This window comes from Schistocerca serialis, chromosome 7 (genome assembly GCF_023864345.2).
Source record: "Schistocerca serialis cubense isolate TAMUIC-IGC-003099 chromosome 7, iqSchSeri2.2, whole genome shotgun sequence".
In the NCBI taxonomy this organism is placed as follows: domain Eukaryota; kingdom Metazoa; phylum Arthropoda; class Insecta; order Orthoptera; family Acrididae; genus Schistocerca; species Schistocerca serialis.
In genome coordinates this window covers 192,664,463-192,691,737 of record NC_064644.1, presented here as the reverse complement: position 1 = coordinate 192,691,737, position 27,275 = coordinate 192,664,463, and the positions used below count along the sequence as shown (strand labels likewise).

At 39.9% G+C, this 27,275-nt stretch overlaps 1 protein-coding gene across 1 annotated transcript in view; it reads right to left on the bottom strand.

The window, feature by feature from the left end:
• The window catches only part of LOC126413328 (unconventional myosin-IXa-like), a 347,425-nt gene extending 324,697 nt beyond the window's left edge, over window positions 1-22,728 (bottom strand). Inside the window, exons 1-2 of the mRNA XM_050083235.1 lie at window positions 21,844-22,728; window positions 1,491-1,740 (exon numbers count right to left, since the gene is read on the bottom strand). Coding sequence (XP_049939192.1) covers window positions 1,491-1,740; window positions 21,844-22,145 — 552 coding nt within the window. The 5' untranslated portion in view covers window positions 22,146-22,728. The remainder of the gene's footprint in view (window positions 1-1,490; window positions 1,741-21,843) is intronic.
• Between the last annotated feature and the right edge of the window lie 4,547 nt (window positions 22,729-27,275).

Genomic DNA, 27,275 nt, shown 5'->3' with positions numbered 1-27,275 from the left:
GTACCAGACTATCACTACCTAATGCTCCCTTTGAAACTCTTAAAAACTTCTGGTTCTTTCAACTTATTCAGGTTTCAACTCGTTAAGTTCGTATCTTTTTGGAATTTCTTCACTTTCAATATGTAATTCAAGTGAATTAATTATGTTCAGAGGCCTCATCTGCCTATGGAAATGTCTTACAGTTTAAAATCTGGTTCCAAAATCTGTCTTACAGTCATATTGTCAACGTGAAACCTTCAGGTATCTCCAGATCTCTTCCATGTACGCAACCTTCTTTCATGATACTTAAACCAAGTGTTAGCAATAATTAAATTATGTTCTGTGGTAAATTCCATCAGGTGTCTTCCTCTTTCATTCCTTTCCAACAGTCCATTTTCTCCTACTATTTTTCTCTCTCTTCCTTTTCCTATTATTGAATTCCAGCCCTATCTCACAATCAAATTTTCCACTCCCTTACAATGGTACCAGAAAAAGTGCTTAGGGAAGTTGTTATCAGCTCACCTGGATGGTTTCAGAAAGTGTTGTAGGGCGTATACATGGGGAGTTCAATCTTAGACACAATTGGTGCTTGCTGAAAATATGTTGTTTCCTGCAGTTAAGTTGTTCAGTATCCAGAAACATCATTACCATAAATGAGTACAATGAACCCCTTAACTCAACAACATATTGATGGAGTGCAGTAAGCATACAGTTGTGCACGCCTGTTCTACATCCTTCTTCTGGATTAGAAACTGCACCTTCTTGCAATCACTTACTGTGTTTTAGTATTCCAGAGATCTACAAGAAACAGTTCGAAAACAGTCAATTGTTCATATTTGATACAGAATATGACAGGTACATAATCAGATATGGTGGCCTTCCATCTGGCTAGTGGCGTGGACTGATTTTCAATTCCTTGTTCAATTATTTATGTATCCCCCCCCTCGCCCCCAAATGACAACTGAAGGAAGCATCTGGAAAGCAGATTTTGTTCCATTAACTAATTTTACATAGACCCAACATTTTTTAAAGATTTTTTTGAGAATTTATCAGGAATGATCTCACTTTCGAATTAACAGCTGACTTCTAACAAAATTGTACTTTTGATTGTTTTGACCAAGAAATTTGGTTTCATTAAAATATTTCTTGCAGCTCTCTCAATGTACGCAGTAACTTTCTAATATAGTTACTGAACACAGAACAAGGAAAATGACAAATGTTTCTCTTAGATAGTACGGCAATTGTTGAGTACTCGCGAGACTGATCCATGAGAATGAACACGTCACAGTGAAAGCTGCGATTGGTCACAGCTCTGGAATAGGAGCGTCTGTTTGCATTATATTGATAGGGGAGGAAAAAGAACAAACACTGACTTTTCTCTCCCCCCCCCCCCCCCCCCCCCCCACACACACACACACGCACACGCTAAAAAATAAAAAAAAACCAACACCAACAACCTATGATTATTCAAATTTTTGTTGGATGATAGAAAAATGCTCAATTTAAATTACCTTAAAGGGATTGAGTGCAATAAGTATGGACCCTACATAAGTATATATATGCCCTCCATTGAACCTTGCCTTCAGGTTATCTAAGAGTGTTTGTTCATTTAAATCTGGTAACTGGCACAGATCAGGATATTCCCGGTCCTTTGGCTGATACAGAAATCTGTAGAAATAGTCACGAATAAGTTGTGGATCCATCGTGAAAGTGTCAGTCCATAATGCATCGTTGACTCGTTCTTTTTCCCTAAGGTAGAACCTGAAACAATGAAATTTCATATTCAACAAATGGTACTGTTCCAATATAGTTCTAAAACATCAATGATTGCAAAAAGTTATGCAACAACAGTAAGAAACAAGTATGGCACCTGACAACTTAATAAAATTTGGTTAACCTTAACAGTCCTGCCCTCAACTGCAGAAAATGTACATAGCTTTATTATAAAAAGCTGAACTGCTGGGGCAGCCATACACTTCTTATTACAAATCTGATGCTGACAACTGACAGCACACTTCTCTGAGACATCATACCTCATGAAATATTATAGCAAATGCAAGTGAAAAATTTGCCTTTTGCTTTGCCTAGCTGTTAATTTGGTAAGATTTGTAAATTTCTCCTGGACCCATAACATCCAATAGAGTTGTATTCTGAACACCCAAAAGGATTGTGTATCTCAGTTTCCCTGCAAAAGCCACTTCCTTTCTGATGTGTAATTTCCATTACCAGTATCCACGCCTAACGATAATTCTGTTGTGAAATGTAACATTCTGTCAGTACATATTTCAATAGAAACAAAAGTGTGCAACTTGCTCACCTACATACATCACTTTTTGGTAAATGTCTATCTGCCAGACTCTGTCTTGATGGGGTTCTAGGTTGCAATAAAATATTAACAAAACAGTTTAAACTCACCGGTAACCACAACTTCAGAATATCCACCTCAAAATACGTATGTGAACACCAAAGCAAAACACAGCTCCAGCACACATTTTCATTTTTATGTTGTTATCCCATTCCATTCTTAGTTGGCTTGAGGACAGTTCCAGTCTTATTCACTAATTTCATTATTCTTTTCTTGAGCCACACAAACCTGTTAAAAATGACTAAACACAAATGCGTTCCCCCCCCCCCCCTCCCCTGCCCTTCCGCACACAAACATACACAAACAAACCAAACAAACAAATACTACAAAAGTGAATTGCAGAGCAGTTCCACATACGATGTCAAGAAGACATGTTTATTACTTACTAATCAAATAATCATACTGTTATTAAAGATTCCTCCTCATTTGACATCTAACCTAATCATCCATTATGTATCTTGTTTAAGTTGTATCTCAGGTTCCACTGGGTGTTTCGTACATAGGATTATAAGAACATCACCGATTTCTTAGAGAAAGGTGAAACTAGGTTTTCATTGAGAATATGTAAGCACATATGTACTAAAATCTTAACATTCCCAACCAGTTTCACAGCAATTAAATTGTGTTCTTTGTTTAGGAGCTGATAGCCCTGGAATTGCACTAGCAAATCCCCATAACAACAACTTTCAGTGTACCGTGTATGCCTGAAACAGGGTGGCACATGGTAAGTCACCTGATTGAATTCTGATCCTACAAGTATACTATTGGGGCAATAGCTTTCAAATTGTGCGCCCAACTTCATGCAGCTTATGGAAATTATGCCAGATGTCGTTGCGAGTTCATTGCTTTCATTGTGAGTCCACCATTTCAGTTTGCCGCGACGGCGGACAAAGGACGGTTGACCGTCACGCAAAAAAAAGAAGATTGTGTTACTGTTTGCAGTGACGAACAGCGTTACATTGTCACAGAGAAGGTTTCATGCTCATTTCGGCACATGGTGGGCTCCCAGCCCATGGACAACACGCAGATTACATCTAAAATTCAAAGGTACTGGATCTGTTTTGGAATGTCAGCAGCCACATGTGCATACCGTACGTCTGCCACAAAACATTAAAGCAGTTCGAGTGGCTTTGACTTGTAGTCTGAGTAAATCAACTAGAAGAGCCAGTGCCGAGTTGGGAATTTCACGCCGATATGTACAAAGAATTATTCAATTTGACCTTCGCTTGTATCTGTACAAGATGACTGCAGTGCATAAGGTTACTGCGAGAGATAAGGAGCGGAGACTGCAGTTTGACTGTTTGGCAATCGAGCAAGACCAAAAGGCAGTGCTACACAGCACATGGTTTTCTGACGAAGCTTATTTTTACGTGAACGGTATTGTGAACAAACAGAACATTCGATTCTGGGCACGTGAACCTCTACGAATAATCCACAGGAAAGACACCTACGGGGAGAAAGTGTGGGTATGGGTCGTCATGTCAAGCCATGGAATCATCGGCTATTCTTCTTCGATACTACAGCAACCAGTGAATGCTGTTTGCACATGCTGCGAAACCAGTTCTTTCCTCAACTCATGGTTTCATGTCTTCCATTGCAGACACAATGGTTCATGCAGGATGGAGCACACCCCCATACTGCCAATGTTGTACTTGATTTCCTACACAAATGACTGGGTCTTAAGCCGTCGGCACACGGACAGTGCATTCGGGAATCTTTCCGAACGTGCAGTGCAATAGATGGCATGTCAGATATTCAGAGCGTGCGTCTGAGCGTTGACCAATGAGATGGCTCAACGCCACCTACGTCACACGCACGGCGTCTTCCTTCAGTACAGAGTTGTGGGGCGCCATATTGGCATTCATTTCAAGCCTATACGTATATATACAGTTTCTGAGCACCAGCAAACTGAGAATCACTGGAAAACCTGTTGTCAACTGTGTGATTCGTTCCAATAAAACAATGAGAAACATCATATTCGTGGCAAAAGAATTATTGCAATTTGCGTATTATGAGAGTAGGCTATTTTAAGGCAGCGACACTACGAAAATCCACCCAAAACGCATTGTTCTTGGTACAATTTGTTATAATTAAATTTCAATTAGTAACATAATTATCTACGATTAACATTTTCAGCAACGGCTAACATAATACTATTAGACAGATAGCATGTGTTGGTGGTTTGACGTAACGAGTAGCAGTCACTGTCCCGTAGGGAGTTCTTTGATGGGGTGGTGGTTCCCGTTTTAACACTACCAATTTTTTTCCTAACATTCACGTTTTTATTAGGTTCTGATACTTTATTATTAGTTTAATATAAGTATATGCTATAATATTTGATGTTATGTAAATATAAGTTCACCTTTTTTTGAGGGGTGACTTTGTTCGATTGGCTTAATCTACAGGACAGCTTGTGCTGTTCCATAAAAACACGGGAGAACTGCCGGATATCAGTAACTTCCTGCCACGATATTTCGGCACAGAGTCTTCTGGCCATCTTCAGGTGAATGCCACTTTAGTAGTACTGGCGAGTACGCGCTGAGCTCCGCTATTTAAAGCCTTCTGAGGTGACATTGCGCATGCGCTGCTCAGCGTGCGTGTTCATAACGGCTCCGTGCGCTGCGCCTCGCGCCCTCCAGTGCGAAAGCCTGGCGTATCGGTGTCAGATCGATTTCCATCTTTATGCAGATAACTACGTCGACTACGAAGTTTCTCTATAACAGGATTCCAAGCAGAGTTCAGCTGATTACCGCTATCTCGACTGATGAGAGTATCGTTGTCAGACAATCTTATTTCCACAGATTCATTGATAATCGAGCTGCAAAAGTTTGATGTATGGGCCAAAATTTTTGTATCGTCGTAATTCATGGAATGGTCTGTGGAAATACAATGTTCAGCGATTGTGGACTTGGTGGGTTGGAGAAGGCAAGTATGCCGTTGGTGTTCCACAATGCGTTCCTGCACAGTTCGTGTTGTTTGCCCTATATACGATTTACCGCATTCACACGGAATTTTGTAAACACCTGGTTTACGCAGGCCCATGTCGTCTTTAACGGATCCCACCAATGATGAAATTTTGGAAGGAGGGCGAAAGATGACTCTCACTTGATACCTTCTCAATATTCTGCCTATCTGTAAAGAAATATTCCCAATAAATGGTAGATAAACAGTCGACCTGAAGGCCTCTTCCTCTTCCTTGTTCCATCGTTTGTAGGTCTTCATCACTCTGTTCACTTGCCTAGGTGAAAAGCCATTCTTCAAAAATACTTTTTGCAGGTGTTCCAGTTCCGCTTGAAGACTGTCGGCGTCAGAGATAGTATGGGCACGGTGGACCAAGGTTTTGAGAACGCCCATTGTTTGTGCTGGATGGTGGCAACTAGTAGCTTGTAGATACAGGTCTGTATGAGTGGGCTTTCTGTACACCGAGTGACCAAGTGTGCCATCACTCTTCCGTCGCACCAAGATGTCTAAAAATGGCAGACAACCATCTCTCTCTATCTCCATGGTAAACTTTATGTTTTCATGTATGGAGTTCATGTGACGTAAAAATTCTTGGAGATGGTCCAGACCATGAGGCCACACTATAAAAGTGTCGTCAATGTATCGCCAAAATACTGTCGGTTTAAAAATGGCAGAGTCGAGTGCTCTCCCCTCAGCTTGTGCTACTTGTATGAAGATATTTTGCTCCTTTTTCTTTTACGTTTCGTAATTCAAATGTTGCAAAGTGATCAAGTAAGACTGGCCTTGGGGTTTTACTAAAATGTGGGAATGATGAAATAATGTTTATCTTATGCAGAGAAGTATTCCAAATTTGTACCATACTCTTTGTAATGGAACTTTTATAAGTCTGTGTCCTTATTGATTGGACATGGTACATTCCTTTTCGTGGACGATGGAGGAAATGTGCGTTTTAATAGAGCTAACGTGGGAATTTTACGCGCGCCCGTTGAGTAAATAATGTGATTTACAAACTAGAAACATCCCTCAACTGCCGCTGCAGTGCGTCGCAATCGGGTATACCACGTTGGGGCCCACATACCGTATGCACAAGTCGCATCGTTCCTGAGCTGAGCGTTCAGCAGCACGTTGAACTTGGCACGCTCAACATTAACGTTCGACAGCATGGTCCGTGTTCCAACGGCTTTAGGGTTTTGTAAAACAGATTTCCAGGACATTATGTAGGAGGAGGAATGTCACGACGTTATGTAGGAGGAGGAATGTGACCTCCCCACAACCCAGATATTAACCCATGTGACTTCTTCCTTTGGGGGTTCCTTAAAGAGAGGGTGTACCACAGAAACCCCAAAAATGCAGTGCAACTTAGGGCCAACACTGTGGAGTTGAGCCGCGCCATTCCAGAAGATTTGTGTCGGAGAGTCATCACAAATGCACGCGTGCGACTTGAAAAAGTTGTAAACCAAAACGGCAGTCATATTGAACATGTGATTCATTAGGTTGAATTTCAAAGCTGTATTCTTTATTTCTACATCATTAAATTACAAATATTGTCAACAACAAATGTGTTATTCATGAAACAAATTAAATGACTTATCGTGTACCACCCTCTATATCCATAGCACACCTACAGTTCATGTCAAAATTTCTGAAGCTGAGACTATCACAGCACTGGCAAAGTTCTGGCTTGTTCTGCTCTTGGTGTAAGCAGCTTTTCCAGTGTGGGATGCAGCTGGGAAATACTTGCACAGTGCATGATAGGATCAAGAGTTGAATGACTAGACAAGATGGCAGAACCAATGATAAAACAGAATTTGATAAACGTTGTCACGCTGTCAAGTGGATGAATTTACAAGGTCACATAATGGAACATATTGTGGAGTATGCAGTAAAAAAAGTTATAAAATTTAAACTGTACTGTAAAGTTCCTGCCTAGCCACCATCATGGAAATCAGAACTTTCTGAAAATATCCCAGAAGGTTTCCGAAACGATCACAGGATTATGATACATATCAATCCAGCACCACAGCCAGTTTTCCTCCAGTCACACTTGTTGGCTTCACTAACTCACAACCAAACTATAAGGCTGGAATATGAAAAAATATCCCATCAAATTGTCATATTCTGAGAAACAAGCAATACAAGAAAGAAAAGCAAAACCCAGTAATTTACCGTACACTGAGGTGACAAAAATAATGGGTTGGTGATATACAGATGGTGGTAGTATCGAGTACACAAAGTATCAAGGTATAAAAGAGCAGTACACTGGTGGAGCTGTCATTTGTACTCAGGTGATTCATGTGAAAAGGTTTCTGATTTGATTATGGCCACACAAAAGGAATTAACAGACTTTTAACATGGAATGGTAGTTGGAGCTACATGCATAAGACATTCTGTTTTGGAAATCATTAGGGAATTTAGTATTCTGAGATTCACAGTGTTAAAGAGTGTTCCTAGAATACCAAATTTCAGTCGTTACCTCTCACCATGGACAACACAATGGCCAATAGCCTTCACTCAATGACTGAAAGCAGCAATGTTTGTGTAGAGTTGTCATTGCTACAGATAAGCAACATTGCTTGAAATTACTGCAGAAATCAATGTGGGATGTACGACGAATGTACCCTTTAAGACAATGTTGTGAAATTTGGTGTTGACAGGCTATGGCAGCAGACGACTGACCCAAGTGCGTTTGCTAACAGCATGACATTGCCTTCGCCTACAGTGCCTCTGCTGGGCTCATGACCATTTTGGTTGGACCCTAGATGACTGGAAAACTGTGGACTGGTCAGATAAGTCACGATTTCAGTTGGTAACGGCTGTTGGCAGTGTTCAAGTGCGGCACAGATTCCATGAAACCAAGGACCAAAGTTGTCAATGAGGCACTGTGCAAGTTGTGGCGCTCTAATGGTGTGGGCTGTGTTTACTTAAAGTGGACTGGATCATCTGGTCCAACTGAACTGGCCATTGAATTGGAACGGTTACGTTCAGCTACTTTGAGATCATTTGCAGCCATTCATAGACACGAAGCCACTGGCAACAGTCACCAGTTTGGACCTACAGTGACAGACTGTAGCTACATCATGTACTCAGTCCACCTTCCACACTTGGTGCCATGGATGTGGCAGAGCTATCCCAGGCGCACTCAATCAGTGGGTTGGACTCCTGCCCAGGCAGGCAGCTGCCTTCTGCCACCAATGAAGCAGGTGCCGCCACGCTTCACACGGCCTCTCGCAGGATACAGCCATCCATCAGAACGCTATTGCAAGAACTCAGGCTGCCTTTGAGCACCGCTAATACAACATGCGTGTGACGCAACAGAGCTAACTGGGTCGCATGACACATACTGGGCACTGGTGTCAGCAATCCTGAACGCACCATCCTGCTGGACACTAGCTGTCACCTTGCTGGCACACATGCTGAAACAGGCGTTCTCATTTCTCTGTGTATGACAAGTGCACATATCTGAGTAAAGTAAAGTGTGTATTTTAATAGCCATATTTATTAGGGCTACCTCCGGCTAGCAATCCCACCACAACTTCCTGTACCAAAGCCACCCTGACAACCCCAGGGGGTGGCAACATTACAGTCGTTTAGGAACACCACAGCCAAATCTTTGGCACACTCCAAATCCTCTGTAGCAGCTGTTGCAGAGATGAGAAGTGTGCCTATAGCTGTAGCAGTTTGTCTGATACGCAGTAATTTAATTTAGTTGGTTTCCGTTTCCAAACACAGTTCTGTGAGGAAGTAAATTGTGCCTGTGCATTTTAGTGTCTTGACTAGTGTTTACTAACTTACTCTAAGTTGTTGCCACTAACTTACTCTAAGTTGTTGCCACTAACTTACTCTAAATTGTTGCCACTAACTTACTCTAAGCTGTTGCCCCCCCCCCCCTCCCCCTCCCTCAGTACATTTCTTTCAATCTTAGGCTATAGCGAGAATTCTATGGAGCATATTTTAGTGCCTGTTTCTTCTTCTCATCTTCTCATTTATATCTTGCACATATCCCAACTTCAGTAGTGCCACAGTTGGGTAATTTCCTGCCTGGTTTGGAGTGGTTTGGGGGGGAGGGGTTGGGGCGGGGGTTCTTTGTTCTTCCTCAGTGAGTTCAGATGGCTTTGTTTGTATTTTTTGAGATCTCATACAAATTTTTAAACAGTATGATATGCATAAGCACTGCACTTGTTGTTTTCAGACACAAGGGAAATTGGCCATTGTCCTTAAAAAGCTGGAAGCTATGCTAGCCATGGTCAACAGGCTTCTGCCTATCGCTCTCAAAGCTACAGTGACATCGGGACAAGACCTGGGAAATTGTTGGTGCCCTGGCAACCCAGTTGTCACTTTACTTCTGATATGCAACATCTTACCAGCCTGTCTTCACTTGAGAATGGGTGGTGGATAAAGGTGCGTTCGAGTGTCTCTGGGCAGAAGTCAAAACAGAGAACTGGCAGCAAGGCTGACTCCTTACAGCTTAAAAACAGGTATGGGATACTACCCCAGTTGATGACACTTCTGAGCCTGTGTGTGACACCTCTCATGTTTGGCCAATGGGTCATTTTCCAACCCAATCCGAACAGGTGCAGAGGGCAGTTATGCTAGCCATTGGAATCTCGTATGTTAGGCGAGTAATGGAGCCCCTCGGGGAACAGGGGCAGGTCAGGAAAGAGGCCATCCAGATGCAAACGATCTCCAGTATCGGGGGAGAGTTGTAGGGTTCCCCTTAATAAACCAGGTATGCTCTGCTCACAGGAGGTGGATGCTAGGATAGCGGATTATGTGAGGTCTGCACATTGGGGTTTTTAAGGTTAGAGGAACTTCCCTTGGGATCAGAGATGAACTGCCCGCTGAAATCAAAGATACATCAGCCACATGGTATTAGTAAACAGCAGGAGCATCCATTTTAAGGTCCCAGAATTAGTAGCGCTTACTGAAGGTTATAACGCCCAGATTGTATTAGGAGCATAAAGTTGATTGAAACCAGAAGTGAATAGCAATGAAATTGTAAATTCATATTGGAGTATTTATCAAAGGATAGCTTAGTTGACAATAATGGCAGCACATTTATTGCAGTAAAGAACTGAATAACATGTAGCGATGCTATCACGGATTCCAAATGTGACTTAGACCTCCTAGCAACAAACACACACAAGCTTTACAAATCAGAAATTGTTTACGAAGATATAAATGATCATATGCCTATGGTAACATCTGTGACTACAGTTTAAGGAATGTTACGAAAGTTAAGAAAATATTTTAATTTTTGCTTAGCACGAGTGACGGGATACAAATTGCTGAGTATCTGAGTAACATCAAATGTTCAGTGCCAGGAACGAAGGTTTGGAGCACAAACGGAAAAAATTCAAAAGCATGATTCAAACTGCCTTAAATACGTTCCGAGCAAGGTCTTAAGGGATGGGAATGACCCACCGTGGTTTAGTAGTGGTCTTAGAAAACTGCTACTTAAACAAAGAAAGCTTTATCACAGATCTGAGAGAAGTCAAAACCTATCTGGTAAACAAAAGCTGAACAAAGTGCAAATGAATATGTTACTAAAAACAGTAAGAGGTTTTGGTGTTGCATAAAATTGGTAATCAGTTCGAAGTCATCTATTCAGTCAGTCAGTGACTGTCAGACTCCAGATCTTGGCTGATATAAGTCTACAGAAGGAAAAGTTAAGTGTTTATCTTTCTCTCCGTTTTCCTCATAGTATATTTATCTAATTTTGTGCACAATTTTCTGTTTCAGAGGTTTAAATCAGTGTTTTTGTACGTGTAAATTCATTCATTCTGTAGTGCAATAGTTACTCACTGAACAGCCAGCTACATCTCTCATTAAAATATCGGCATCCATTGGCGACACATAAGGAGGGCGGAAAGTTGCATTTCTAGGAGTTTGCCTACTCTTACAGTTTACTATTCAGTTCATCTTGTTAGGATGGTTAGGACATGTGCATGCTGTGTGCAGATGCAGGAGGAGCTGGCGCTTCATGAACAGCTAAGTGCACTTTTGGCTAAGGTCTGTCACTTTCAGGCTGCTACCTCGGGGTGTAGCGGTGGCATAGAATCTGGCACTTCGCTTAGGACTCCTCAGATGTCGCTTGTTTTGCTCATGGGTTCTGCTTTCGAAGCACCTCCTAGTGCACTCAGTGTTGGATCCGCTCTCACATCAGGATGAGTGGCTGGTGGTGACGCATTTGCGTCACTAGAGGCAGAGGGGAATGTGGATACTGGCCGACTGGCCTCACCCATTCACCCTGTGAGTGGACAAGTGGCCATTCCTTCAGCAGGTGGGAGGGGTTTACCAGTTATCCGGTGCTCCAAAGTTAGGCGCATTATGGAGCCCCTTCAGCAGATAAGTGTTCAGGTCTGGAAAGCAAGCCAATTAGTACTCAGTGTATTGGGAGGGGAGATGGGTGGGGGGGGGGGGGGGGGGGGGCTGCTCATCCGAGATGTGTAGGTGGCCTTGCCTGCAGCCAACAAGCTTGCATGGTGCAGTTGCCTGCAAGTTGTGGTTCACGTCGGCACGGACAACGGCTGTCACACGAGTTCCGAGGCCATCCTCGGTTCATACAGGCAGCTGGCGGAGATGGTGAAGACTTCTGGTCTCGCACGTAGGGTGTGCGCAGAGCTCACAATTTGCCGCATTGTTCCCAGAGTTGATGGGTGACCTTTGGTTTGGAGCTGAGTGGAGGGTCTCAACCAAAGGCTTTGTTAACTCTGTGACGGTCTTGGCTGCAGATTTCTAGAACTGTGTTATCATGTGGGGATTTGTAGTACTCTCCTTGATAGGTCAGGGGTGCACTATACAAAGAAAGTAGTTATTCAGGTACCAGAGTACTTGTGGAGGGCATACAACAGTTTTATGGATAGACGGTAGTTTGAGGTGCTCTGATGAACACTCGCCAGTTGATAAACAGCACGGGAAATCAAACAGCATTCAGAATAGAGACACTACAACTGTCAAAATTTTATCAGTAAATTGTCAAAGTATTCTTAATAAAGTTTTCAAATTTACTGCCTTCCAGGAAATTTATCGCACTCAAATTATCGGACTGAGAGTGAGCTGAAAGCTGAGGTGGAAAGCTCTGAGACATTTAGTGAGTCATGGAAGATATAACATATAACAACAGATTAGAGATCATAAGAGGGGGAGTGTTCATTTCAGTTAATAAAAATACTGTCTCCATTGTGGTTGAAGCTGAATGTGACAGTTATGTTATCTGATCATGTATAACAGGTGTAGGTGAAAGCAAGTCAATTGTTGTCTGATTTTACCGGCCACCCGATTCAGGTGCAACAGTTCTAGAGTCATTCAAAGGAAGTCCTCAGCCAGTAGCACATAAAACCCAGATCACGCAATACTAGTTGGAGACAACTTCAACCTACCAAGTATAACTGGGATGTCTATGGATTCATTGTGATGGGTACACACACACACAGTCATGTGAAATACTTTTGAATACGTTTTCTGAAAACTGTCTTGAGCAGCTAGCTTGGCAGTCCAAGCAATGGAAATATCTTAGACCTTAGGCCAGACCTTATCGACAATGTTAATAAGAATTAGTGATCATGATGTCATTATACCAACTGCTGTTGTGGTCTTTCAGTCCAAAGACTAGTCTGATGCAGCTCTCCATGCTACTCTATCTTGTGCAAGCCTCTTCACCTCCGAGTAACTACTGCAACCTACATCCTTCTGAATCTGCTTAATGCATTCATCTCTTGGTCTCCCTCTATGATTTTTACACACCCCCCCCCTCCCTCCCCACTTCTCTCCAGTACTAAACCGGTGATCCCCTGATGCCTCAGAATGTGTCCTACCAACCAATCCCTTCTTCTAGTCAAGTTGTACCACAAATTTCTCTTCTCTCCAATTCTGTTCAGTACCTCCTCATTAGTTACACTATCTACCCATCTAATCTTCAGTATTCTTTTGTAGCACCACATTTCAAACACTTCTATTCTCTTCTTGTCTAAACTGTTTATCATCCATGTTTCACTTCCATACATGAACTACACTCCATACAAATACTTTCAGAAACGACTTCCTGACACTTAAATCTATACTCAATGTTAACAAATTTCTCTTCTTCAGAAACTGTGATTACAAAAGGTAATAAATCAGTCAAGAAGGCTAGGAGAGTGTTTCTGCTACACAGAGCAGATAAGCAGCTGTTAGCATCTCACTTAGACAGTGAACTGACTTCACTTGGTACCAGTAAGACACATGTGGAGGAATAATGGGCAAAGTTTAAGCAGATTGTAAACTATGGTCAGGAGAGGTATGTGCCTAGTAAGTGGATAAAAGGTGAAATGCATGAAGCATTCAACAACTAGCACCATCACACCTTAGCATAAGAGCTGGCCGACATCCCGAGAAAACACTAAGTGGGTCTACGGCTTCCATTCAGTTCCTTGTTAATCAGTCTGGTGTGGCAGTTCAAGTCAGCAAAATGAAAGCCAAAGATTTCAATTTCATGCTCAAGAAATCATTCACACAAGAGATTAGTGCACACATACTATCATTTGACCATCAGACAGACTCCTGTATGGATGACAGTAATAAGCATCCCTGTCACAGAGAAACAACTGAAAGATTCGAAAGCAAATAAATCACCAGGTCCAGATGGAATCCTGACTCGGTTTTACAAAGAGTACTCTATGGTAATGGCTGCTAACCTAGCCTGCATTTATCACAAATCTCTCGCCCAGCACAAAGTCCCAAGTGACTGGAAAAAAGTGCAGGTGACTCCAGTATATAAGAAGGGTTAAGAACAGACCCACAAAATTACAGATCAATATCCATAACTTCGGTTTGCTCCAGAATCACTGAACATATTCTTAGTTCGAATATATTAAACTTTTCTGAGACTGAGAAGCTTATGCTCACGAATCAGTGAGGTTTTAGAAAGTATCCCTCATGTGACACTCAGCTTGCCCTTTTCTTACATGATACACTGTCAACTATGGATGAAGAGCAACTGGCAGATTCCATATTTCTACATTTCCAGAAAGCATTTGACACGATGTCCTATTGCAGGCTGTCAACTAAGGCACGAGAATATGGGTTCACAGATATGTGAGAGGCTCGAAGACTTCTTAAGTAATAGAACCAATATGTTGTCCTCAACGGCGAATATTCACCATAGACAAAGATATCGCCAGGAGTGCCCCAGGAAAGTGTAATAGGACCGCCGTTTTTCTTTGTATACATAAACGATGTGGCAGACAGGGTGGGCAGCAATCTGCTATTGTTTGCTGATGATGCAGTGGTGTACAGTACGATGTCGAAGTTGAGTGACTGTACGAAGATAAAGGATTAGACAAAATTTCCAGCTGGTGTAATGAATGGTGGAAAAATATACATTAATGTGGATGAGCGGGAAAAAGAAACCTGTAATGTTCAGATACAGTATTACTGGTGTTCTGTTTGACATAGTCAAGTCATTTAAATACCTGGACATAACTTTGAAAACTGATATGAAATGGAACGAACATGTGAGAACTGGGGTAGGGAAGGCAATGGTCGACTTCAGTTTATTGGGAGAATTTTAGGAAAAAGTGGTTCACCTGTACAGGAAACAGCATACAGGATGCTGGTGCGACCTATTCTTGAGTATTGCTAGAGTGTTTGGGAGGTCGAATTGAAGGAAGACATCGGAGGCAGGCTGCTGGATTTGTTACCGGTAGGTTTGAACAACACGTATGTGTTATGGAGGTGTCTTGGAAACTCAAATGGCAATCCCTGGCTGGAGGCAGCATTCTTTTCGAGAAACACCATTGAGAAAATTTAGAGAACCCGTATCTGAAGCTGACTGACAAATGATTCTACTGGCTCCAACATACATTGCACATACGGCCCACAAAGATAAGAGAAATTAGCGCTCATAGGGATCCACAGAGAAGTCACTTTTCCCTCGCTCCGTTTGAGAGTGGAACAGGAAAGCAAATGACTTGTAGTGTTACAGGGTACCCCTGTCATGCACCGTACAGTGGCTTGCAGAGTGTTTATGTAGATGTAGATTTAGATGTAGATAATGGCACCAAAATGGAAAATAACAGAAGAAAGGCTGAAATACTGAATTCAGTCTTCCGAAACTACTTCATAGCAAAAGACCTTAACACAGTTCATCCTTTCAGCTATCGTATGAACTTTGAAATGGCAAATATTGAGATAATTGATCTCAGAGCAGAAAAACAGCTACAACTGCTTTGTAGTGGAAAGTTATCATGAGCAGATTAAATGCCTGTTAAGATTCTGCAGAGATTATGTGAAAGAACCTGCCCCCCTACTAGTAGTAGGGAGCAGTTTATGATAGGTTATTGGAGCAATGAAGGATATGTAGCACCTGCAGGAAGTACCAGTTATTTCTGTTTTCTCAAAGGGTCTTAGGAGAGGAGCACATAATTATTGCTCTACATTGCTGACACCAATCTGTTGCAGAATTACTGAAAATCACTCCTATAAGTATCAATATGTGTTCTGGAGAGATCTTGCAAAACAACTCAGCTCACTCTGTTCCTCCACGAGATCCACAGCACTCTAAACATTAGTACTCAGGTTGTTGCTGTGTTCCTTGTCTTTGGGGGAAGGCATTTGATACTGTCCTGCACTGTCATTTAGTGGAGTGGAAGAAAAAAAAAGAAGGGTTACCAAGTATTGGAGCAGATTTGCAACTGGATTCAAGACTTCCTTAAGACAGGACTCAACAAGTCACTATTAAGGGGATAAAATTGAGAGGTGAAAAGGTAATGATGGGGGTATCATTACTGTTTAGAATGTATATAAATGATTGAATATAAAGCATGGGTAGCTCTTTAAGGTTGTTTGCAGATGATGCAGTCGTCTATACGAACATAGCAACACTGGAAGACAGTAACAATTTGCAGAAGGGCCTACAGAGGATTTCAAGGACTGGCAGCTGACCCTGAACATAAATAAATTAACATATTTCACATATACAAAAGAAATCCATTGCTGTACAATGCACTATTGACAACTAATTGCTGGACACAGTAATCACCATAAAATATCTGAGAGTATCTATCCAGAGTGGACTGAGCACATTAAATGAATAGTAGGAAAAGCAGACTCAAAACAGATTCTTAGGAAGAATCTTAAGGAAATGTGATTTGTTCACTAAAGAAGAGGCTTACAAGGCACTTATCTGAATGATTCTCAAGCATTGTTCATCAATCTGCAACCTTTACCAGGTAGGATTGATAGAAGACATAGAGATGATCCAACAAAGAGTGGCGCGTTTCATCATGGGATAGTTTAATTGGCACAAGAGTTTTATAGAGATGCTCAATAAACTCCAGTGGCAGACACTAAAAGAGACGTGTTGTGTATCACAGAGAGGTTTAATACTGAAATTTCGGGAGGGTACTTTCCACGAAGAGTCAGACAACATATTACTTCTTTCCAAATACATTTTGTGAAATGACCACAATGACAAAATTCTGGAAATTAGAGCTAATACAGAGGCTCACTGACAATCATTCTTCCCAATCATTGTTTGCACATCAAACAGGGAAGAGGGAATCAAAGGTGGATGAGGGTGACATCATCCTGTGTTACCTAACCCAAAGGTGAATCTATCATTTCACTGGCCACAGTTCATTCCTCTTTTCCCATTTCCATAGCTTTTGAAGTCAACAAGACAACTGCAGCTTCCAAGCTAATGGTGTATTGTGTCTTATTGTGTTCCCTACTGGCTACCTCGGCTGCTGTCAGCTTCTTACTTTCTCTGGACTCATATGTGCCAGGTACCTAGCAAAATGATACATGTTGGCCCTGTCACTGTAGGAGATGAGGGAGTCCTGTATATTTTGCACTATTTATGCTGCTGCTTAAATCTTTTGTATTGCTTTTAACATTTTAAAGGAATCTGAATAGATGAGAAATTTATTGCTATGAGGGCATTTCACCTGTTCCACTGTCTTCAGAATCATGTGCAGTATTACACTGCATACAATGAACTCATTGAAAACATGTACCCTGAAAACATGTACTCTGAAAACCCTGAGACCCTCCCCTTGCTTTGAACAATCGATGTATAGCAACATCTGAATGCATTCTTTCTTACAATTTTGCGGAATCGAATATAATTATAGGCCATTTTTACAAACTGTTCCAATCTTGGCACAAAATGACAAAACGAGTCAAACCCAAATCTCTCTTTGCAAAGAATCCACAGAGTATCATTACTCAAACATGATTAATAAAGACTCATTCCATTATTGGTTGAGCTACAGTATGATATGCAGGTGTTTGTAGCGTAAATAGTAATTTATCTTATAGAACTGATGAGTGTTGAGTGGCGTCAGCTGTTCAGTCATTGCCCGCCAATCTCGGCACACGTTTTTTCAAATGTCTGCGAGTCGTGTAACTGAGGCGGGACACGGGGACCAGACCGGTATTCACCTAGCGGGATGTAAAAAAACTGCATAAAAACCACATCCAGGCCGGCCGGCACACCAGCCCTCATCGTTAATCCACTGGGTGGATTCAGTCCGGGGCCAGTGCGCCCACCCGAGTACAGGAAGCAGTGCATTAGCGCTCTCGGCTAACCTGGCAGGTCCAAAAAGCCCTAGTAGCTACACTAATTCCATAACAGTGCAATACATACAATATTTGCAAACACAATGGTAGCAAAATTGTGCACTCATGAATCATACAAAAGTTTGACAAAACTGAAGCAGATACATTTGTCCCACTCCTGTTACAATATTCAGTGCTTTTAAGGACCTGGGCTTCGTACTGTGAGGTAAAGGAACATGGAATGATCACGTTTCTATCTAGGAAAAAATAAAAGCGAAAAATAAAACTAATATAGAAAAAAGCAGATATCTCAGTTATGTCTAACAAAAGTTGTTCCCTATGTGGTCCATTACCCTTAGATAGTTGTCACAAACTCTCTGAAACACCCCATATCTTGCACAATATAGTATTCAGATGTTAGTGAAGTCACATTCACAAGCGAAGGGTAAGGCATGTGTTTGACGTCATCATTAATGACATGGTAACGTCCAAGTTAGTGAAAGAGGTGTTCTCAGCATTCAAAGCAGCTTAAGTTGACACAGTTTCTGAATAACATATTCCAATGAGTAACCAATGGCATCCATAACACCATGAGTAGGCACTGGTTTGGGATAACTTAATGTGTTTCTAATGAGCAATAAAGGTCAATAAAAACTAACTATGATAAGACATCAATGATAATAGCTACTGGCTAAGGTAATGTAGAGGAATATTTATAAACTAGAAATCAAGTAAACTAGGCAATCTCATATGTATTTATAATACTGAAGGAGTAAACTGGTCTCAGAATAAATGAGATGTTATAATCAGGATGATGTATCCTTATACATATAATATGGAACAGGTTAGATGCATCAAAGCAGGATCTACACTTGAGGAAAAATGAAATGTATACAGGGATATCATCACTGTGAAAAGTGTACAATTTGGTGCCTTCCGTCTGGGGAAAGAGGCGTTCTCAGCAGTTCTACAGTTTCTACATGTAAGCATAGGGCACAATTCTTCTGAGGCTTACTCCAAAGTTGTAGACTAGAGAAACCTACCCGGGTTCTAATAACATGTTATTTATACTAAAGGCAGTAATCGTTAAGAATGAAAAAATATCTGAATTTTGTATGATGACCATCGGAGGTTACTGGGTGCTCAAAATGTAACTTCATCAGTGTGGTTATGGTGACAAAGGAACATACAAATTATTGTAAAATAAATGTATGTAGAGTTTGAAAAATACTGTTATGAGTTTAAGATAAATGATACCAATAAAAAAATGGTGTACAGTAGGTTATACATCCAAAAGAAAATAAATACATGAATAAATGATACGCAAATATATCAGGAGCTGTCAAATGAAAATATCACACACTAATAAATGTTAGTAAACCGTTTTTTTAAGTACTCATCGTAACTGTTAATACTTTTATCCCACTGTGACGCAAAACGTTCAACGCCTTCATGGAGAAATGTTTGCTATTGCCTACAGAACCATAATTGCACCTAGATGTGAAACTCTTCACCCAAATCAAACTTATGACCAAGAATTGCATCATGGGGAGAGATCGGGACTGTACGGAGGACAGCAAAACTTCAGTGTAGTCAAAATAAGCAAGGCAATATGTGAGCAAGCACTATCCTGCAACAGAATGATGCTGTCTATCAACATACCTGGGCATTTGGACCTGATGGTGCATCTCAATATTATCAAAGTGACAACCTGGATATTTTTATATTTTTTGGAGCCCTGAAGAGAGACATTCAGGGCCAATGATTTGCTTCTTATGGAGTGATGCATGTCTGGGTATGCTCAGGCTTCTGCAGGGAACCGCAAACATTTTCTCAGGAAGGCATTAACTGTCTTGTCTCACAATGGAAAAAACATTAACAGTTATGACGATTACTTTTGAAACAATAAACAGCCTAATATTTTTTTCAATCTGTCTCATTTTTATATGACTGCCCCTTATAACTTTGTTGAGTAATGCTGATGTCTTTGCATTTGCACCATGGATAACAAAGAGTACAAAAAATTATGTACCAACAAAACAAAATAAGAAATGATCAAGGGAAAACGATAAATTTACTTTAGGGTGAAAATCTGTGAGACTTATATATGACCACACTCTCATTATAAGTGCTTAAGAGCTATTAATATGGGAACTAAAATTGGAATAAAGACATATGAAAAGAAAACCAAGAAAAGGCTACCAATATAGCCTCTAGAAGTGGGGCAAGATGCTATGTACAATATTAGCTATGCTTGCTACAAGAATCAGTTGTATTTACTACTGAGTAGGTAATTACTTAAGTTTAGCTATCACAATATAATTTGCCTGAGTGGAGTAATATGTAGTATTACATATCACTCTGGTAGATTGATGTGTAACTACGTCTACCTGGCCGAGAATGATACAAAGACGCAGCACAGCTGATCTACTTAAAAAAATTTTGATACTCATCCAACACAAGATATAAAGAAAACTTTATGCTCGCCTCATATCACTTAAAACTGTGTGCTCACACTCCTCTGTATATAGCCATGAAAATTCACAGCACAATAAAAGTATGCAACACAATGAATATGAAGACAAATATTTTAAAAAACAAGTCACATTGATTCCTAATTGAAAGATGCTACTACTCCATGGAAATGAAAACCAATAAAAGGCTACCAATATAGACTCTAGAAGTAGGGCAAGATGTTATGTACAATATTAGCTATGCTTGCTACAAGAATCACTTGTATTTACTACTGATTAGGTAATTACTTAAGTTTAGCTATCACAATATAATTTGCCTGGGTGGAGTAATATGTAGTATTATCACTATCTCATACTAGCTCTATCAAAAACTTCCTCTCCCAAAACACGCACCAATATGAAAGGCAACACAATAATTTGCACACATTCGAGAATAAAGTACAGCCTAATCCTCACTCCTTTAACTTTCAATATACTATTTTTACTCAGTCGTAAGCTAGCCTTAATACAGAATTTTATGGGCAGAACAAAACCAACAATTATATTACCAAGTAACATCGAGACGGTGTAAGAAAACCCCGACAGCTCATAGGGCTGTTGCCAGTTTTCACCTGTGAAAAGCTAATGGCTCCAGGCAGAAGCAGTAGCTATCTACAGAGCTGTGATAACACTGAGCCACTGCCATAGAGAAGTTTACACAATTGCATTACACTATTGGCTGATGTAGGCCAACTACAGTGCCACACCCAACTCACTGCAACTGCCAGGAATCAACGTACACTGACTCAACTACACTTTCTGGAATGATACATTTAAACTGCAAGAAACTGCTTTATTTTATTTACTACTAGTTGACATCACTGATCATCAAGTCCACACAAAATTATGAAAAAGTAACCGCATTTTTTTCCCTTCCAACATGAACTAGATGTCAGACCACGCTTGCGATCAGTGTCACTACAACAAAGATGTCAATGGGCTACACTGACACAAACTAAGCAAAGATGAGATCTTTTACAAAAATGCAAGTTCCAACTGCAAATAAAAATTGTCTGTTTGTTCAGCAACAAAAGATAGAAGAACAATACTAATTTTTCTCGTTCCATTGATCATACATGATTTATTTTTGTGTGTACAATCATTCATGCCAGTGCTGTCAGTTTTTCTGTTGAGAAATAAGTAGACACAGGCCTAACACACTGACAGTCAAACATAGCAACATTACAACTTTTACCTAATACTGAAGAAATAAAACAGTAATTAGGTTGAAAGATAAAACGGTAGAGCACTATTCAATCTCTGCACAAACAATGAGAATCACAAATATTCTCTCTTGCAAGTAAACTTAATATGATACTGTTACATAGCCTACAATGAAATATAAACAGTGGTCTATCTAAACTGATTCATCAAAGATCTCAAATAAATATAACAGCTGCAGTACAGTATCTACTACCAATATATCTAGAATATATGACAGTATGCTGCAATCACCCTCTCCAAATGCAAAAGGTTATATAAGCTTACCTGTAATACTGTTGATGAGAGTCAAGCACCCTGGGCCACAACAGCATAACAGCAACAGGTTTCTCATTCGGTCCAAGTCTTCTTTCCTTGCATTCCTGGCCAAAAGAATCACCAACCACCTCGGCAAGTTCATAGTGATTTCCATTACTATCATTTAGCGACAGTCGCTCGACAATACAAGACACTATTTCTTCAGATGTAGTCTGCTTTCCAGCTTCCACAGACAGTGATTCATAATGTTGTGAAAGAGCACCCACGAACACTTGTACTATATAGCGATTGTTTTCCACATTTCCTGACATTCTTGTGGCCTATGTTGGTCTTCTCTTCAACGGTTGAGGCACATAATGGGCAGCACATTTGATTTCTTGTGGAAACATGTTTGCAGGCGATTTGACAAGAAACATCAGCATCACTTGCTACTATTTTCTCATCGCTCCTTTTAACATTCAAATCTGATGAAAGTGTAGGTGAAAGTAAACAGACAGAAAACACCACACTCTAACCTCCAAAGCATCCATAATAACTCTGTTTAATGCCATGACTGATTAATATGAACAGTTTCCAAACAATTAATTGATGCACTCCACAGGAAAACGCCTTCGGCACTTTCAGAACAACACATGTCAATATAGGAACACGAGACAATTTTTTATGACACATCCACTTCCTAACTTGGTTGTTTGCAACAGCAGTCTCACTTTACGGTTTGATTCCAAGCAATAAGAATGTGTAACTCCGTTGTTCCAGTGGATTGACTGTTAACGCGATTTAACGCAGAATACAACACTTTTCTTCGTTCCATAAAAACCACCAGTGCCTTTATTCGACAGCAAAGAACCAAATGAAGCTTCAAATTTGCCAATTATCATATTTCTACAGGCGGAAAAACTCAAACAAATGTCACTTAAACGATTGTAAAATTTTCACATTTTGTAAAAAAAAAAGTTAATAACTGGCGTAATCAAACAACTTTAATAAAACACCACCCACCATTCCTCAATGAACAGTTACCATAATACTATGCAAACTACGCATGCGCACTGTGAAGGCAAAAGCAGGATGCGAATGATTTGTCACGTCAAGAAAAAAAGATGGGCTGATATTTATAGATGTATGACGCTTGCTCCCAGTACATTAATTGTACCTTCTCCGTATCACTGAAAAACATAGATTTCTATAATTATTTTGACAAGTTTTCGGAAACGTCCATAGATATTCTTAATGTGAAGCTAAAATGATATATCTTTCCATCATCCTTGACATTAGGATACGCCTTAAAATTATAATAACAATCGATACTGTCTAAGTGTCTAGTGTATCAATTGAAAAGCTCGATGTATGGTTGAGGCTGCTCTGAGCTGTTAATGTGTACTGCTTAACAGTACTTGTTAACTGAATGTGTCGTCAAAATCTGCCGTAGAAGTTGTTTACTAAACGTCTCTTTAAACACTCAACATTCTCTTGTTTGTTTAGGAGCTGAATCCAAAATCGTGTAAATGATATGCTACAAAATGTGCCCCATTAACTGTATTGTTGTATGGAATTTGTATAGGCTGTCTTGCGTTTTTCAACTGATATCCAGCTTGGAGCTTATTAACAGCCAACTTTCATCTGATGTGATAGTGAATCTAGTTCCGTTATCAACATTTTCTATATTTATCAGGAAAACCATCAACATCCTGCCAATGTTTTACCATGAAAATTAACTAACATTTTACGAGTTAGTGATCAGATGAAGGGTCCTTATTGAAATACATTTGCGCAAAAAGTAACTGTGATTGCCATCCTACAAGGCGACAAGGAATTTAAAGATAAATTTGCCTTATATGTATGTCGGCTAATTCAGATGTCATCGTCCATCGCATGTGAAACAGTTGAGAACTGCCGATAAGTTGTTGACCAAGCGGAAATCGTCATCGGTAACATATGTAAATGACATTATCTATACAAACTATGAGGGACAGCTTTTGTCATCACAGAGGAGAGCAAATATCTTGGAATAAGAGGGATTTATAAATTGGTATTAGGCCGGTTTGGAAAAAAAAAAAACTTTAATTCTTGAAACGATGAGAATCACTAGTCATTTGGTTAGTCATGGTGTTGATGCTGTTCATTGGCGAGGATTTTTGAGAGGCTCATTACATTCGGGACTGGTATTTTTTTAGTATGTGAAAGTGTGTTTTGGGTACTACTATCATTTATACTCTTTCATGTTCCATTCGCAAATGGTGTGTGCTTAGAACAACTGTCAGTAAGCCTCAATATGAGCTAAGCCTCAATATGAGCTATGATTTCCCTGTATTGCTCCTTATAGTCGTCTTGAGATGTATGCGAGTGAAAGTAATGTTTCTCAGAGAAATAAGTGTCCTGCATTAGCTCTTTTCCATTTCCATTTTATTATTATTATTATATTGCATAGACCCACTAAGGTTCCCAGTCCCTGCCCCAAGCATTGAAGGTCAACTGAACTTTCTGATACCGGATGTTGGTTTCATCCTGTAACATAATGAAATGTGGTCTGTAACTTCTGAGTAAACCGAAAGAGAACAGACCACTGACAGTATTGTTTTTTCTTCTATACAAGTTTTTCAAATGTAAGTTGTGGTGACATTGATCTGCAGTATAGCTAGAGATCGAGGTTAATTTAGAAAGTGACAGCTTGGCTGACTTGATGAGGACAACAAATGTGATTACAAAATATTACATGTGATGTACTGCTCTGAAGCATAGCTTGGAGCAGGGGTTCCCAACAAAATTTTCTCGAGGACCCCCTCGTCAAGCATGATTGGTACCTTGTCATATCGCAGTATCAAGTACCTAAAAAAGCCAAATTAAGAGTCTTTTTTTATACGTTTTCTATTTTTGGTACTTAGAAAAAACACTGACATTCATTATTGTCTTTGTCAGCTGCAAAGAGGCAGCGCGCGCAGTCGAACGGCATACAGCAGAACTATTTGCCTCTATCAAATTCTAGTTTTGCGCTAGAGTGTGCTAGCGTTAGTTGCCTCTAGGAAGACGCTAGACACAGAAGTTAGCATTCGCTAAAGTTCTGCTCATGCTGGAAGCAGCCAAAACAAAAAATCTTTTATGATACGAAATATATTTTTTATTCTAATAGCATCTTGCAGACCCCTCTGGCATAGCTCGCGGACTACCTGTTGGGAAACAGTGGCTTGGAGTGTAGGTTAAGTTCATTTGTGACACTTTTGATTGTGAGTTGGCGAAGCGATATTGGACGTTTCAGTTAATCTGTACACTTTTGAAGTCTTGAGTCAGTTTATTGGATCTGCTGTTGATGGAGCATTTTTTGCCCCTGCATTTGCAACTACTTCTTGAATTTCATTTCATTTGTCTTACTGCTACTGTCATATGAGTGTTCAATACCCTTTGCCTGATATGTAGTGTAGCCTAATGCCTAGGTGGGGATGGAAGATGATAATTTGGTTGAGAGTTGGTGAAACCAACAAATGTCAGTGCCAAACAAAAGGCTTGCAGTAGAAAATTGAACTAGTAGCCTAATGTTACCTTTATACCATATTTAACACAGTTTGCTGTATTTAATGCATTTTGGCATAAAAACTGTACCTATAAGATCAATTCACAAAACTATACTAGACTTTGGACAAGTTTCATACAAGTATTTTGATGAATTGTCATTGTAGTCCGAAGACTGATGTGAAGTAACTCTCTACACTATTCTACAATTCTGTCCTCTGCTAGCCTCTTCATTGCCGAATAACCACTGCAGCCTATTTCTACCTGAATCTGTTTACTGATTTCATCCTTTGGGATCTCTCTACAATTTTTGCGCCCTGCCCTTCCCTCCACTTCCAAGCTGACAATTCCTTGTAGTCCTAGGGTGTGTCCTATGAACTGATCCTTCTTTCTAGTCAAGTTGTGCCATAACTTTCCTTTTACCCAATTTGGTTCAGTAACCCATCATTAGTTACTCAGTCTACACATTTAATCTTCAAAATTCTTCTGTAACACTACATTTCAAAAGCCTCTATTCTTTTTTTTTTTTTTTTTTTGTCTCAGCTGCTTATCGTTCACATTTCACTTCATTGCAAGGCTACATTCCAGACAAATAACTCCAGAAAAGTATTTCTAATACATAAATTGAAATTTGATGTTAACAAATTTCTGGTCTTCAAAAACGCTTTTTGTCCTAGAGCTCACCTGCATTTTACATCCTCTCTACTTCAGCAATTGCCATTTATTTTGCTGCCCAAAATAGAAATTTTGATGTTTCATTTCCCGATCTAATTATTTCAGTGTCACCTGAGGTAATTCAATCACATTCAATTACCCTTGTTTTATTTTTGTTGTTGTTCATCTTACATACTCTTCGGAAGAGACTATCCATACCATTCAACTGCTCGTACAAGTCCTTTACTGCCTCTAACAGAATTATAATCTCATTGGTTTTATTTCTTCTCCCTGAACTTGTAATTCTCTCTTCAAATTTGCCCTTGGTTTCTTTTAGTGCTTGCTCAGTGTACAGATTGAATAACACTGGGAATAGGATACAACTCTGTCTCACTATCTTGTCAACCACTGCTTGCTTTCCATGTTCTTTGACTCTTCTAGCTGCAGTCTAGTTTCTGTACAAGTTCTAAATAAGCCCTCTCTCTCTGTGTTTTATCCCTTCTACATTCAGAATCTAAAAGACTGTTGCAGTCAATGTCATCAAAAGCTTTCTCTAAATCTATAAACATAGATCCCCATCAGGTGACTTTATCCAATTCTTATATTATATAGATGATCTTTTAAATGAATCGAGAGGCAGGTCAAAAAGCACAATAGTTCTTGGTGACTTTTAACATTAATTTTAACAAAAGTAATAAGAACAAGGAACAATTATTAAATCTGTTTAACTCACACAACATGCAACCTACGGTACAGGAAATTACCAGATATGGGGATGGGTCAGAAACAAGACATGGTCAGATATTTACCAACAGACAAAGCTGAGTGTACAATATTGAAGTAACAGATACAGTCTTTTCTGACCATATGGCTTTAAAAATGATGATAAGGAATGAGAAAAATAAGAAATGCACAGTCACTGAAAAATATGTACAAAGAATACTTACTAATGCAAACAACATAAGGGTTTTTAATAGTATGCTAAAGAGGGTACAATGGGGCATAGAACAAACTGATGATGTAGACAAATAGTACGACAGTTTTCTTACTGATTATAAAGTCAGTGAGAAGACAAACACAAGGGATTAAAAAATCAGCAATCACCATTAGAAACCTAAGCAAACATACTAAAATAATTACAATAATAAAACCATACTATAGGAAATATAGAAGGGTCTATAGGAAAGTTTTACATGCAGCAAAAAGGCTAAGGAGTGATTCATACATTAACATGGAAAGCAATAAATCGAAATCAATTTGGAAGGTTATAAACAATAGCA